Source organism: Delphinapterus leucas, chromosome 15, assembly GCF_059928025.1.
Source record: "Delphinapterus leucas isolate spDelLeu-1000000601 "Yukka" chromosome 15, BTC_Dleu_Yukka2, whole genome shotgun sequence".
NCBI classification, from domain to species: Eukaryota; Metazoa; Chordata; class Mammalia; order Artiodactyla; family Monodontidae; genus Delphinapterus; species Delphinapterus leucas.
The window spans coordinates 66,308,117-66,323,605 of record NC_143143.1 but is presented as its reverse complement, the minus strand read 5'-3'; the positions used below and the strand labels follow the sequence as shown (position 1 = coordinate 66,323,605).

The 15,489-nt window shown below is 37.8% G+C and overlaps 1 protein-coding gene across 3 annotated transcripts in view; it reads left to right on the top strand.

Moving 5' to 3' along the window:
- SAMHD1 (SAM and HD domain containing deoxynucleoside triphosphate triphosphohydrolase 1) overlaps positions 1-15,489 on the top strand; it is a 63,052-nt gene that overhangs the window by 20,271 nt on the left and 27,292 nt on the right. For 2 of the 3 annotated variants that reach the window (XM_022592471.3, XM_022592472.3), the window contains exons 5-9: positions 7,114-7,229; positions 9,205-9,275; positions 13,459-13,617; positions 14,945-15,045; positions 15,213-15,321. In XM_022592471.3, coding sequence (XP_022448179.1) covers positions 7,114-7,229; positions 9,205-9,275; positions 13,459-13,617; positions 14,945-15,045; positions 15,213-15,321 — 556 coding nt within the window. The remainder of the gene's footprint in view (positions 1-7,113; positions 7,230-9,204; positions 9,276-13,458; positions 13,618-14,944; positions 15,046-15,212; positions 15,322-15,489) is intronic. The other variant, XM_022592473.3, reaches the window with a different exon arrangement.

The following is a 15,489-nucleotide window of genomic DNA, read 5'->3' as shown; positions in this document are numbered from 1 at the left end:
TGGGCTTCCCTGGTGGCGCAGTGGTTAAGAATCCTCCTGCCAATGCAGGGGACACGGGTTTGAGCCCTGGCCTGGGAAGATCCCACATGCCGCAGAGCAACTAAGCCTGTGTGCCACAACTACTGAAGCCTGTGCACCTAGAGCCTGTGCTCCTCGACAAGAGAAGCCACCGCAATGAGAAGCCTGTGCACCACAACGAAGATTAGCCCCTGCTCTCTGCAACTAGAGGAAGCCCACATGCAGCATCAAAGACCTAATGCAGCCAAAAATAAATTTAAAAAAACGAAAAACAAAAAAACCACATTGTTTTCTTACCTATCAGGAAACGTGTAAATCAGAAAAGCATTCACAAGCTTAGAGAAGGTGGCACCTCTGTTACATACAACATAGTTGAGACTTTGCTCTGCTTTTTTTTTTTGCCTGCGTTTGGACTTCTTTGATGCGCACAGGCTTTCTCTAGTTGCCGCGAGTGGGGGCTACTCTTCGTTGTGGTGCACGGGCTTCTCATTGCGGTGCCTTCTCTTGTTGCGGAACATGGGCTCTAGGCGCACGGGCTTCAGCAGTTGTGACACACGGGCTCAGTAGTTGTGGCTCGCGGGCTCTAGAGCGCAGGCTCAGTAGTTGTGGCGCACTGCCTTAGTTGCTCCGTGCATGTGGGATCTTCCCGGACCAGAGCTCAAACCCATGTCCCTTGCATTGGCAGGCGGTAACCACTGCACCACCAGGGAAGTCCCTGGTCTGCTTTTTCATTATAAAAATGTAGAGCCAGGTGGACATAGGCCCAGAAGAATCAGACAGTTATCTAGATTTTCATGAAGTACTCACAGTGTAAGTGGTCCACCCCTTATCCACGGGGTATATGCTCCTAGACTCCCAGTGGATGCCTGAAACCACAGATACTACCAAACCCTATTTATACTATGTTTTTTCCTTAAAAATATATACCTATAATAAAGTTTAATTTATAAATTAAGCACAGTAAGAGATTAACAACAACTAATAATAAAATGGAACAATTATAACAATACAGTGCAATAAAAGTTATGTGCATGTGGTTTCTCTCTTTCAGAATATCTTACTGTACAAATTTAATGCCTTTGCCATCTTAATTAAGCACTTATCACACACCGTGGCTGTAACTTTGACAGTTTGAGATGCAACAGCAAAACTAGCACAAATTTCTTTTTCCTTCTTCACTATTTCACAGGTAGAAGATTTGTTCTTATGATAGATCTTAGCAACCTCAGCGTACAATTTTGTTCTATCTTTATTGAGTTGAGAATTTTGACCGTTTCACTCACTTACCGGAAACACTTCTCGACTCGGCACATCTGAATTGCCAGCTTTACTACTCTTGCATTTTGGGGCCATTATGAAGTAAAATAAGGGTCACTTGAACACAAGCACTGTGGAAACCTTGGCCGTCGATCTGATAATTTTGTTGGCTACTAAGTGATTTAATGTGTGGGACACGCTGGACAAAAGAATGATTCACGACCCAGTCGTGATGGAGCAGAACAGTGTGATGTTTCATCATGCTACTCAGAATGGAGTATAATTTAAAACTTATGAATTGTGTATTTCTGGAAGTTTCCATTTAATATTTTCAGACCATGATTAACTGCTGGTAACTGAAATGAGGAAAGTGAAACCAATAATAAGGGGAAACTGCTGCGTTACTTTGGTTTTGGTTGTTTGTTTAGAAGCATGTTTAATTAGCCAGAACACATGCATCTACTCAAATGTTTATTCATCAACAAATATTTATCGAAAACTTATTAGTGCCTACCAAACCAACAAGATATCAACTGTTTCTGTCCTTGTGAAGCTCAGAGTTTAGGGGGCAAGAAAGATATTGTATTCATTCAGGAAGTACTTTCAGGTAGAAATGCTAAAAGTGTATTTAACATTTGTTGAGCACCTTATCTACAATCTATGTTGTAAACATTACAATACCAGAAGCTCTGCTTTTAAAAAAAATTGTGGTAAAATACACAGAATATAAAATTTACCATCCTAACCATTTTTAAGTTTATAGTTCAATAGTGTTAAATATATCCACATTATTGTGCAACCAAGCTCCGGAACTTTTTCATCTCGCAAAACTGAAACTCTGTACCCATTGAATTCCCCATTCCTCTTCTCCCCAGTCCCTGGTAACCACCATTCTACTTTCTGTTCTAATGAATTTGACTGTTCTAGGTACCTCATATAGGTGATTTCATAGAGTATTTGTCTTTTTGTGATTGGCTTATTTCATTTAGCATAATTTCCCCAAGAGTCACTCATATTGGAGCATGTGTCAGAATATCCTTACTTTTTAAGGCTGAATAATATTCCATTGTATGTATATGTTACATTTCATTTATCCCTTCATTCATCTGTGGACTCTTGGGTTGCTTCCACCTCTTTGGCAATTGTGACCGCTATGAACGTGGATGTGCAAATATCTCTTCAAGACCCTGCTTTCACTTCTTTTGGGTATATACCCAGAAGTGGAATTACTGGATCATATGGTAATTCTATTTTTAATATTTTGAGAAACTGCTCTACTGTTTTCTCTAGTGGCTGTACCATTTTACATTCCCACCAACAGTGTACAAGGGTTCCAGTTTCTCCACATCCTGGCCAAAATTTGTTAGTTTTTGTTTTGTTTTATAATAGACATCCTAGGGACTTCCCTGGTGGTCCAGTGGTTAAGACTCTGTGCTTCCAGTGCAGCAGGAACGGGTTCAATCCCTGTTTGGGGAACTAAGATCTGCATGCTACGTGGAGCAGCCAAAAAAAAAAACCCCAAAAACCCTTCCTAATGGGTATGAGGTGGTATCTCACTGTGATTTGATTTTGCATTTCCCTAATGATAAGTGATTCTGAGTCAAGAGGTCCTGCTTTTGGGAATCTGTGTGTTTCTGCCTAGTTCTGAAACAGACTATTCTGTTAAGTTGCCCTCAAGGTATATTAGAACATTTGAAAAACATATTGAAATTCTTGAGTGTTAACTGAAAGAAAAATGCACGATGTGAAAGTTATGAGTTAAGTTTTATTTGGGGACCTTACTGAGTACTATAGCCCAGGAGTTCTCAGATAGCTCTGAGGAACTGCTCCAGAGAGGTAAAGGAGGAGCCAGTATATATGTGAACTTTTTTGCTGGGGAAAACATGTGGTCAAGTGTAAAAAGGTTACTGCTAATCACAAATGTAGACCAAAAAAATGTTACCTGTCATTCTAGTAAACAACAAATATTGCCCGCCGTCAAGCCATCAAGCCACTGCAGCTGCCCCCAGTGCTGCACCCAGAGGGGAATTCAGGGTGGAGAAAAATAGCATCCTGGCCCTAGAATATCTAAGGAATAATTTCAATGACCCCAGACTCTTACATCTTCCCATACATAGGAAAATGCTAAAAATTATTATCTTGAGGTGACTGGTTTTTGTCATTAGCAGTAGTCTTTTGATGTTGACTAAATGTTTTTTTTGGTTTTTTTTTTTCATCAGAAACTCCTATATACCCTGGTTCCTCCCTTACCTCTTTGGAACAATGCCTCAGTGCTGTCTGAGCCTGTTTCCCGGGCTAGAGTCCTCAGTAAGACCTCTGAATAAAACATAACTTGGAACTTTTAGGTAGTGTTTTTCTTTAGTTGACAGTTCAGTGACCACGAAGGGATCCAGAGCCAACTTTTCTCCTTTGCCTGAACTTTACGAGGATCTGGAGCCTTGGTACTAGCAGAGGCCTCTTGTGCCCGTCTGTCTCCTCAGTGAGTCCAGATGAATTTGGATGAGTGTCTCCTGGATCTTGGATCTCATGTTATTCGCTTATGGTCCTAAGTTTTATTTGGTGGTATTTAACTTCTCACTGGAGGAGTAGGTTTTCCTTGAACTTAGTTTCAAAAAGAGGTAACAGGGTTATCTTCAGTTGAAAGACATTAGGAAGATTGTGGTCAGTTGAATGACAGAGTGGGTTATCCTCACTTGAAAGACACTGGGAAGATTTTGCTCAGTTAAAAAACGCTGATGGGTTGCCCCAATTGACAGACACTGGGAAATTTTTATTATGTACGTACAGAATTTGTACTTGCAAGTACTTGCTTAATTGGGAATTAAAGCTCATCCTAAAAATGGCCAAACTGGGGTTCTTTTGACATTCCAAAATTAATTTTTTTTTCATATGCAGCTAGAAAAACCCAACTTGATAAAACATCTTTTCAAAATTCTGAACTTAAAGAAACAAAAGCCCTTCTGGGAGAATTTGCATTTCTCTACCTGTGTCTTAGAGATGTAAATGTTCTACCTGATCTTCTTAGGCTTCTTTTTTTTTTTCTCCTGTGTTCTGAGAGCTTGGTCTCTGCTATCCAGGAGGTACACATATGGTGTACATTTGGCAGCCAGTTAAATAGACTGGAATTCTGAGCAATCTTTTTGTCTGGCTGTGTCAACTCTCAGGAAAATTTGTCATAAGGGGTCCCAGCCCATAAGGGGCCTTTGTCATCTCAACCTTCGTTGCAACCACCTGTACAACGAAGGACTTTACTCTCTTAGGCTGTTTGGGGGAGGAAATTTCTAAATCTTATGAAGGCTGCATCCTTTGCACTCTCTTGTGGGGATGCCTCTTGCATTTTATTGGTTTGAGTCACTATTAAGATACTATTCATCGGGCTTCCCTGCTGGTGCAGTGGTTGAGAGTCCGCCTGCCTATGCAGGGGACACGGGTTCATGCCCCGGTCCGGGAAGATCCCACATGCCGTGGAGCGCCTAGGCCCGTGAGCCATGGCCGTTGAGCCTGCACGTCCAAACGGGAGAGACCACAACAGTGAGAGGCCCACATACTGCAAAAAAAAAAAAAAAAAAAGATACTATTCATCAATGACCAGACAGTGAATCCTTAAAATTGGAGAAACTTGGTAAATTAGTAAATTTTTTAGAGAGCTCTCATAACAAACAGCTGTTTTATTTTTACCTATAAAAAAACAAATTAGAAGATGGTAGTATATATAAAACAGCTAACCTAAGAACTCCCTTAGTTTATTTATTTATCTTTTTTTAGCATTTTTAGTTTTTTTTCTTAACTTTAAAAAAATTTGAATATCTTATTTTCCCCCAGCTTTATCGTGATATAATTGACATATAACGTTGTGTATGTTTAAGGTGTACAACATGATTTGATACAGTTTTTTTTGTCATAAGTTGTGGATTTAATTCCATTGATTTAAATGTTACCTTTTGTTGTAAATTCACCACATATTCCATTAAGAATAGAGACCATATTATCTAGTTCAACAATGCTATATATAAAATAGATACCCAACAAGGACCTACTGTATAGCACAGGGAACTATACTCAGTATTTTGTTTTTTGTTTCTTGTTTTTTTATCTCTTCTTGATTTTGTGGACTTAACATAGGTGTTGAATTTATCTTGACACTGACTTTATCCAATTATTTTTTTTTTACTTTTATTTATTTTTTTATGCAGCAGGTCCTTATTAGTCATCAATTTTATACACATCAGTGTATACATGTCAGCCCCAATCGCCCAATTCATCACACACACACACACCCCTGCCGCTTTCTCCCCTTGGTGACCATAAATTTGTTCTCTACATCTGTGTCTCAATTTCTGCCCTGCAAACCGGTTCATCTGTACCATTTTTCTAGGTTCCACATATATGTGTTAGCATACGGTATTTGTTTTTCTCTTTCTGACTTACTTCACTCTGTATAACAGTATCTAGATCCATCCACATCCCTACAAATGACCCAATTTCAGAACTCCCTTAGTTTAAAAGAGACAAAAATAAACCAGTTTGGGAAGCCTTATTTGTAGTCTCTAGGGTTACCCTCAATGGGCCTTACAGATGCTAATAAAAACATTAGGTTAAGTAATGTTAATTGGGTTGGTTAATAGGGAAAAAAAGCTGAGGGGAAAGTTAAGAGACTTCTTCCCAAGAAGGTGGAAATTTTAACAGGACTTGTCTCAACAGGATAAAAATCTTCAGATGGTTATTAAGAAATTGGATAAATAAAATGGATGGTAATGAGATTAAAACAAAGGTTTTTATACAACACTATGTAAGGTTGGATGGGCCAAGGGGACATCTTATCGGTCCCCAACATTAAGGGCCCCAAAGAAGTCCATTCTATCATTCTATTTACCCCAGTTTAATACACACACACACACACACACACACACACACACACACACACACATATATTTAAAAGGCTGGAAGAAAATTACACTGAGAATACCTGATCAACAGTTGAACAATTGTTTGGGGCAACAATTAGACCAATTAATCAAGTTAAAGATTTTTTAAAAAGGCCTGTGTCCCTGGGCTCAACCCCTCCCTGGAGATCCCAGAGCCTTTATACAAAAATAGATAAAATAGCCAGATAATAAAAAGGAAAGTTTCTAGGACTCCTTGTAAGACCACAGCTTGTTGATGGGGTCCTAATGGAGGCTAAAGTTAAAGGTGTAAGAGTTGATTGAATCGAGATGAGTTTATAAAAGTAGGTATATTTAAGTGGGCTTAATATAAGATGTTTATATCTCTTTTGCCTCAGTATATTGTGTGTAGACATTATGTCTCACTGGGGAATGCTTCCCCTGCCTGGTATTATAAGACAGGGTATGTAAATCTGCCCCTCAGAAAATATTAATTTAAATATACAAAAAAAAAAACAAAACCCAGTAAGGTTACATGAACCCACACAATATAACGTAAAACTAGGGGCTAATATTCAGAAGCTAATAATAATCAAATTAAAGAAAATGTAGTTGGGCAAATCAATCTTTTAAAATCATTTAGGCAGCAGAGCAGTTCTTTGGGGAATTAAAAACAACTGTCTTTGTCTTGCAAATCTCTACAAATCAGAAATGTAATACAGCCCAAAATGACCTGAGACTGAGCCTATAGCTAGCTCAATCAGGTAGACTCTGAAACAAAAAGGGGAAAAGAGGGCTTTTTATACTCAAACTGCTGGGAAGGCTCCTTCACCCAAAGTCTAATTCACAGCCTCCTTAAGGATTTATCAAGGACAAATACAAATCTTAACAGTCGCTCATCTTTCAAACAGAAGAGTAAGTTTTTCATTTTTGTTTTGTTTTTTCCGCTCTGCAGCGTAGGGTATCTAGCAGGACGTCTAGTTCGTGAACTGAGTGAAAAACAACCAGAGCTGCAGATAAGTGAACGAGATATGCTCTGTGTTCAGATCGCTGGTCTTTGTCATGATCTCGGTAAGCAGTTCAAAGAGCCAGAGTTCTAATGTAAAACCACATGGTACCTCTCTTTGAAATTAAAAAATCCAACTAACTAGGAGAATATGAAAGTTGTGTTTTAATTCTTCAGTTAACATTAATGTAAATGTGCCAGTGCTTCTTTCTAGAATGATTCATAAGCCCAAAGCATTGCTATTTTTTTTTGTAGGCTTTCAGTGAATTTCCCATGTTAAACATCTTTGTTGCAGGTTATATATGAAGGGACTTTCTGATAGTGATTTTTTTCTGACTACTGTGTGTTGGATGATGTGAATTTGATTTTTCCTTTATCTTGGTTGAAATAAAATTGCCATTTTCCTTTAGATAATTTGTCAAATCTATTCTTCTCACACCTAGAATACATAATCTGCTCTAACAGATTAACAACAGATTTAGAGAACTCCTTTTCTTCCCTGACCCATGTGAGGTCTTGGGCCACTTAAATCCAAGTAGAAGAATATCATCCTTTTCCATGGTCAAAGAAAGAGAAAAAGGACTGTTCTCTTTTATCACAGGAGTTTTTTCCCCTATCCTTGTAATTTTTTTTTTTCGCTGTACGCGGGACTCTCACTGTTGTGGCCTCTCCCATTGTGGAGCACAGGCTCCTGACGCGCAGGCTCAGCAGCCATAGCTCACAGGCCTAGCCGCTCAGCGGCATGTGGAATCCTCCCGGACTGGGGCACGAACCCGTGTCCCCTGCATCAGCAGGCGGACTCTCAACCACTGTGCCACCAGGGAAGCCCTATCCTTGTAATTTATTCCTACCTGTTGGAGGATCCTAAGAGTTTGCATGTGCCCTCAGTGCAGGGAAAGGGAGGTTTCAATAGCCAGATACTTAAAGGCATAGGGCACGCTCTTCAGCATGTCCCCTTGGAGATTTCAGTAGGACCAGTATCAGCCCTAGATCATAAATTTAACAGATTTTTGGTATTTTGAGAGGGAATCATTGGAAACTTTTGCCAATTTCTAGGAGTCTGAGCTCTATAGTAACAAGCCTTTGTGTACAGACTGCAACATGCAAAAAGGCCCAGGGCTGGTCCAGGTAGGCTCCCTCTCCCATCTATCAGGACCCCCTGCGGATACAAAAAAAAACCCCAAAACCCCAAAATCCTGGATGCTCAAGCCCCTTATATAAAATTTGCATATAACCCACACACATCCTTCCATGTACTTTAAATCAATTCTAAATTACTTATAATACCAGTACAATGTAAACTATATGTAAATAGTTGCCAGCAAGCCTGGCAAATTCAAGTTTTGCTTTTTGGAACTTTCTGGAATTTTTTTTCTGAATATTTTTTTGTCCGAGGTTGATTGAATCTGCGGATGCAGAGGGCCAACTGTAACTCCTTCAGAAATTCTGATAATTCCAGAGTTGTGCCTCAGCAAAGTTTCATATTACTAGATGTTGTGGAATGTTAAGATCACTTATGAATAAGATAAAGTAGTGATCTCCACTTTTGATTGCCCATATCATCAGTAAAAACCCAAGATAAGCCCTGATATGTGTATATTTATTATAAAATAAATTACATACATTATAAAATTTACATAAAAATAGATGTTTTTAAAGGTTGAGAGTAATAAAGTTCTAATGTTTTCTTCCTAACCCTAGTGGATTGTGTTAAAACTGCTGTTCTAACACTACCAATATATAATCTGAAGAAGCCAAAAGCTTTTGTCATTAACATTCCTTTAGTTACACAAAACTGTCCTTTCATCAGATTTATGTAAACTATGGTGACTCAGAGACCCCTCAGTGGAGAGCTTACTTTCCTGTATTGTTCTGCTTCCTGTTCTCTTGTTTTAGAAAATAGGAAGGAAGGGTTTGTTCCTTTTTGTGATGTATTTATAGATTATTAATTTCTATTGATATTCAAGTTTAACTAAAAAGATTTACATTTTACCAATTTACAAACATTTTTCTTGTTCTAAGGCTGCTTTTGTTTTTAAGGTCATGGGCCATTTTCTCATATGTTCGATGGAAGATTTATTCCACTTGCTCGCCCAGATGTGAAATGGACGGTATGTATTCATATATTTAATAGTCAATAAAATAAAGACTAAGCAATGACTGCTGTGTTAAAGTATTCTTCCTTTTACAGTTTTTCAGAGTGTTTATATATAATGCTTTCATTTGATCCTCACAGTAATCTCTAAGGAGGAAATCATTATCTCCATTTTTGTAAGTATAAAGGAACTTGAAGTTCATAGAGGTGTATTGATGCACCAAAAATCACAAAGTTGTTAAATGATAAAGCCAGCACTAGAAAACCAGGTTTCCTAGCTGCTAATTTAATGCTCTTTCTACTCTATCACACTAGTATAAAATAAAAAATAAAAGGCTGACTCTGACTTTGACTCATTTTGTATGACCATGAAGTAACTAATACCAGCTAAGTTCATTTTATACTTACAGATTTGCAGGTGACTGACCTGTATTTTTGGAATCAATTTTTGAGAAGTAAAGTTAGGTCAACTCCTATTTTTGGCCACACTATTATTTGGAGTAGAAAAAGGTATTAATACATATTGAACACTTCTTACATGTCAACCACTATTTTTTCTCTCTCTCTTTAAAGGTAATTCGTATACAGTATGTTGTACAGATCTTCAGTGTACATACAGTTCAGTGAGTTTTGACAAATGTATACATCCATGTAGCCACTACCCAAGTTGAGATATAGAATATTTTCATCTTCCTGGAAAATTCCTTTGTGACCCTTTTCAGTCAGTTCCTACATCTCCCTCCCACTTTTACCTTCTGATTTTTATAAACAGACTAGTTTTGCCTGTCTTAGCATTGATAAGAGTAGAATCCTATAATAGGTACTCTTTTGTGTCTTGCTCTTATTCACTCAACACAATGATTTTGAGATTCGTTGGTGTGTCATGCATCAGTTGTCGGTCCCTGCTCATTGCTGAGGTAGTATTCCATTGTATGAATAAGTTATGATTTTTTATTTTTTCTCCTTTTGTAGAATTTGGGTTGTTTTCAGTTTTTTGGCTGTTATGAATAAGGATGCTATGCGTGTTACCGTACACGATTTTTATGGAAAATGTTTTCATTTGTCTTAGGTTCATCTAGGAGTAGAATTGCTGGGTCATCAAGTAGATGGATACTTAACTTTATAAGCAACTACCAGACGTTTCCCATTTTACACTCTGCCAGCAATATGAGAGTGCCTGTTGTTCCATACCCTCCCCAACATTTAGTTTTTTAAGTTATTCTTTCTAATGAGTGTGAAATGGTCTCTTATAGGATTTTTTTTTTTTTTTGGCATCCTCTGTGGTATGTTGAGTACCATTTCCTGTACTTTGTCTTTGATAAATCATCTCTTGTGAAGAGTTTTTCCATTTACTCATTTTAAAAATTTGAATGTTTGCCTTTTAGTTTTCAATTTGAGTAATTATATATATAGTCGGATACATGTATTGTGAATATAGTCCCTGTCCCCACCCCAGTCTCTGACTTACCAATTCATTTCTTTAATGAAGGTGGCTTTTGAGAAACAAAAATTTTAAATTTTGATGAAGTATTTCTGGTTCTTCAACCTAGTAAGATGGATAGTTTCTCTCCAGTTCTGCAGCCTTAGGGCCTCCCTCAGGCTAAAAGCCATAAAAGAACTGGAATATTGCCCACTGCCTTTCTCTTCCAAGTGTTTATTTCCCTCTAACATCTGCCTGCTTTTGGTCGTAATCCAGTACCTTCAGGAAGTTGTCCAGAGTTAGTTTTTTTCTCCAACAAGGTCGATTTAAATAGGATCTACTCAGCCATTCCCAAGTCTTTTTCTTTAAATATTTTGCCTTTAACATGTAAGTCCTTACCTCATGGGAATTTATTTCTCTGCATATGTGTGGTAGAAATCTGATTTCTTTTTTAATATGGATAATTGTTTATTGAATTTCCCCAGTGATCTGCAGTCAAACGCTCTACCACTGTCCCCACTGATTCTGTGATACCAACCCCAACATTTTTTTAACATTCTGTAATGATGAATCTTTCTGGATTCTGTTGCATTCCACACTTTTCATAATTGTTACTTCTTTATAATAAGTCTTGATAGCTGGTAGGACAGCTGTTTCTTTTATTAGGTATCTTTGGCCTTTTGCTCTTCTATTATAAATGTTGTAATTTTCTCCATAAAGGTTTTATACATCTTTTATTATATTTACTTCTAAGTTGCTTATAATTTTAGTTATTATTGTCTGTGCTATCTTTGTGGAACTTGAATTTTTCTGTATGTATAAGTTTTTTTCTGAACCATTTGAAAGTGTGTTGTAGGCATGCCCCTTTATTCCTAAAGCTTCAGTAGGTATTTCCTAAAAACAAGAACATTCTCTTACATAACCTCAGTACATTTATTAAAATCAGGAAATTATTATTGATACAGTACTATTATCTAATTTACAGACTTTCTATCAAATTTCAACAACTGTCCATATAGAAAAGGGGAAAGAAAACCATTTTTGGTCCTGATCCATCATACATTACCCTTAGTTGCCATTTCTCTTTAGTTTCTTTTGATCTGCAACAATTCTTCCGTCTTTCTCTCTCATGACCTTGTCATGTTTTGAAGTATACAGGTAGATGATTTTGTGGATTGCCCCTTACTTTGAGTTTCAGTTTTCGGTTTCCTCATACTGTCAGACTATCTGTTTTTGGCAGAATGCCACGTGTGACCTTCTTAGTGTCTCCCATCAGAGGCACATAAGGTCTTTTTAAGCCATTACTGGTAATATTAACTTCAACCACCTGATTAAGGCAATGGCTGCCAAATTTCATAAACTTACTGTTTTTCCTCTATGTAATTGATATATATCTTGATTCAGTTAAAAAATAGATATAGGACCATTCAGGGTTTTGTTTTCATGTTTCTTGAGTTTGTTTTTGCTAAGACCTGTGATAGGGCAGATGTCTCCCTCCAGTGGGCCATTTGATCTTTATAACAGTTATAAATGAGCAAGCAGAGACAGATGAGTAAAATGAGTCTAATTTGAGATTCCAGTCCAGATCTTGACTTCAGGGCTCTGAGACATTTTTGTTTTTACTGGCAAGTTTGGAATTACCTCCCCCCCTTTTTTTTTAATTAAATTTATATTTTATTTATTTTTGGGTGTGTTGGGTCTTTGTTTTTGTGCGAGGGCTTTCTCTAGTTGCGGCGAGCGGGGGCTACTCTTCATCGCGGTGCGCGGGCCTGTCACTGTCGTGGCCTCTCTTGTTGCGGAGCACAGGCTCCAGACGCGCAGGCTCAGTAGTTGTGGCTCACGGGCCTAGTTGCTCCACGGCATGTGGGATCTCCCCAGACCAGGGCTCGAACCTGTGTCCCCTGTATTGGCAGGCAGATTCTCAACCACTGCACCACCAGGGAAGCCCTGGAATTACCCCTTTTTATCAGTAGATGGAAATGCTAATAGAACTTGTATCTTCACAAATTCCAAAGCTGATGAAACAATACAACTAAATTTTATAGTGATATTCATTAAAATGGTATTCTATTGGGAATTCCCTGGCGGTCCAGTGGTTAGGACTCAGCTCTTTCACTGCTGGGGCCCGGATTCAATCCCTGGTCCGGGAACTAAGATTCTGCAAGTGGTACATCTCAGAAAAAAAAAAAAAAACCTATTCTATCTTTATGATCTGGTAATATTCAGTTGTATTGTATAATACTTATGTATTATAAATGATTATATCTCATTAAACATTTATGTAATAATGAGGAACCTAGTTTGTAAAGGTTTATAGACTGGTAAAATATAGAGGTTTTTTTTTTTCCAGTCCCATCTGGTATTTATTTATTTATTTGGCTGCGTTGGGTCTTCGTTGCAGCATGTGGGATCTTTCATTGCAGCACATGGGCTCTTCATTGCAGCTCGCGGGCTCTCCAGTTGTGGCACACAGGCTCTAGAGCTCGCGGGCTTAGTGGCCCCACAGCATGTGGGATCTTAGATCCCTGACCATGGATAGAACCTGCATCCCCTGCATTGGAAGGAGGATTCTTAACCACTGGATTACCAGGGGAGTCCCAATATAGACAAATTTGACAGATTTTTAAAAATATCTGTAAGATTGTAGTTGAAAACTTGATAATTAACATGCATTAGAACCTTATCTCTGAATTACCTGGAGCCAAGAGTAATTTAAATAACCAGGGGTCTCTGATGGACTAGAGTCTACAACAGACCATACTGTGCTGACTTTTCCCAGCATGAACAGGGCTCGGTTATGATGTTTGAGCACCTAGTTAATTCTAACGGACTCAGAGATGTCATGGAACAGTATGGTCTCATCCCTGAAGAAGATATTTGGTTTATCAAGGAACAAATTACAGGACCACCTGAATCACCCATCAAAGATTCTTCAAAGGTAAGTTTGTGTACAACTTAATTTGAACTGACTGGTTCCTTTCATCTAGTCTCTCTGCTTGATTCCTTCAGATCTATTTGAAGAGGTGACATTTGGCTATTTTAGAGAGACTAAATGATAAAATATGTGATACATTTCTACTGTTTAATGCAAAAAATAAAAGACTTATATAGTTCTTCCAGCTCTTAACTGAGTTCTTCAGAAGTTATCCCCCAAATTAAAATACATATATAAATATTTTTAATGAATATGTATGCAGTATTTTATATAGAAGCCTAAAGTAACTTAGTTTGGAAAATGTAAAAGTATGTCTTGTTTATTCATTAAAATTAACATATTTGAAATATTTAGATATGTGAAGACCTAGAAAAAAGTTGAATTAGTTTAGAGGGAAATATGTTTTGTTTCCTTTTTGATCTTTTTTATTTTACTTAGAAAAAAGAATTTCCCTTTGTGGTTTTTAAAGTTTTTTTCCTTAAAATATACAAAGCTACTTGTAAGGCATAAGATAAAGAGGTGGATTTTATAGCAAATATCCTATTTCCAAAAAACAGAGCTCCTGGGAATTCCCTGGCAGTCCACTGGTTAGGACTGTGATGCTTTCACTGCTGAGGGCCCGGGTTCTGTCCCTAGTTGGGGAACTAGGATCCCACGGGCCAAACTGCGCCGCCAAAAAAACCCAAACAAACAAAATACAGAGTTCCAAAAATTCTTTCAATGGTGCATATCACTTAGACTAGATGTATGGCTACTTTGAAAGACAATACAATTTTCATGCCTGAATTTAAGCATTAGAATATAAGGAACATTCTTACTAGTTCATAATTAGATCTTATATTTTTTTAAAATTTTTAAACAAGAAAGCTTGTTGGGGATTCCCTGGTGGCGCAGTGGTTGAGAGTCCGCCTGCCGATGCAGGAGACACGGGTTCGTGCCCTGGTCCGGGAAGATTCGTGAGCCATGGCTGCTGAGCCTGCGCGTCCGGAGCCTGTGCTCCGCAACGGGAGAGGCCACAACAGTGAGAAGCCCGCGTTAAAAAAAAAAAAAAAAAAAAGAAAGCTTGTTGGTTATGGGAAGTGTAATAGAGTTAGGATCCTTCCGAAGGCACAAGGTTTAGTATTAACAGGGTATCACACTTTAGCATTTCTTTTCCCTTTTCTACTAATTTAGGAATTAAATGGAAGAAGGAATGAGTAGAACCTTCTCACCTAACCTTCTCGTTCAAATATCTGTTTATAATTTTCAGATTAATACAGTTGCTTTGCTTTGCTTACAAATAGATTTGGCTCCTATCCTAAAACTTTCAGTGGGTTTTCTTGTCTTCCAGTGGCTATATAAAGGGCGTCCTAAAGAAAAAAGCTTCCTTTATGAGATAGTGGCCAATAAAAGAAATGGCATTGATGTGGACAAATGGGATTATTTTGCCAGGTATGCACTGAACACTTCAGAAAAGTTTAAAATCCTTATATACTTTAAATATATACAATTTTTATTTAAATAAACAAACAAAATTCTTGTAGAAATTTAGTGTTGATATTTAAGGTACCATTTCCTTTGTTGAAATATTTAATTTCTCTGTTTTGGAATCTTTCTAGGGACTGCCATCATCTTGGAATCCAAAATAATTTTGATTACAAGCGCTTTATTAAGTTTGCCCGTGTCTGTGAGGTAGATGATAGGAAGCACATTTGTACTAGAGAAAAGGTAAGCTATGTCAGAGAACAACGAGGAAGGTATAGTTCCTAGTGTGAAATCTAGAAATAACCTTTAACTAATTTGGAAAAATCACTACCTGGTAAATTGTCAATCTCTTTACTTCATGCTTAGCATTTGGAAGTATCTTAATGCTCTTTTCATTTTTACTGCATTGTT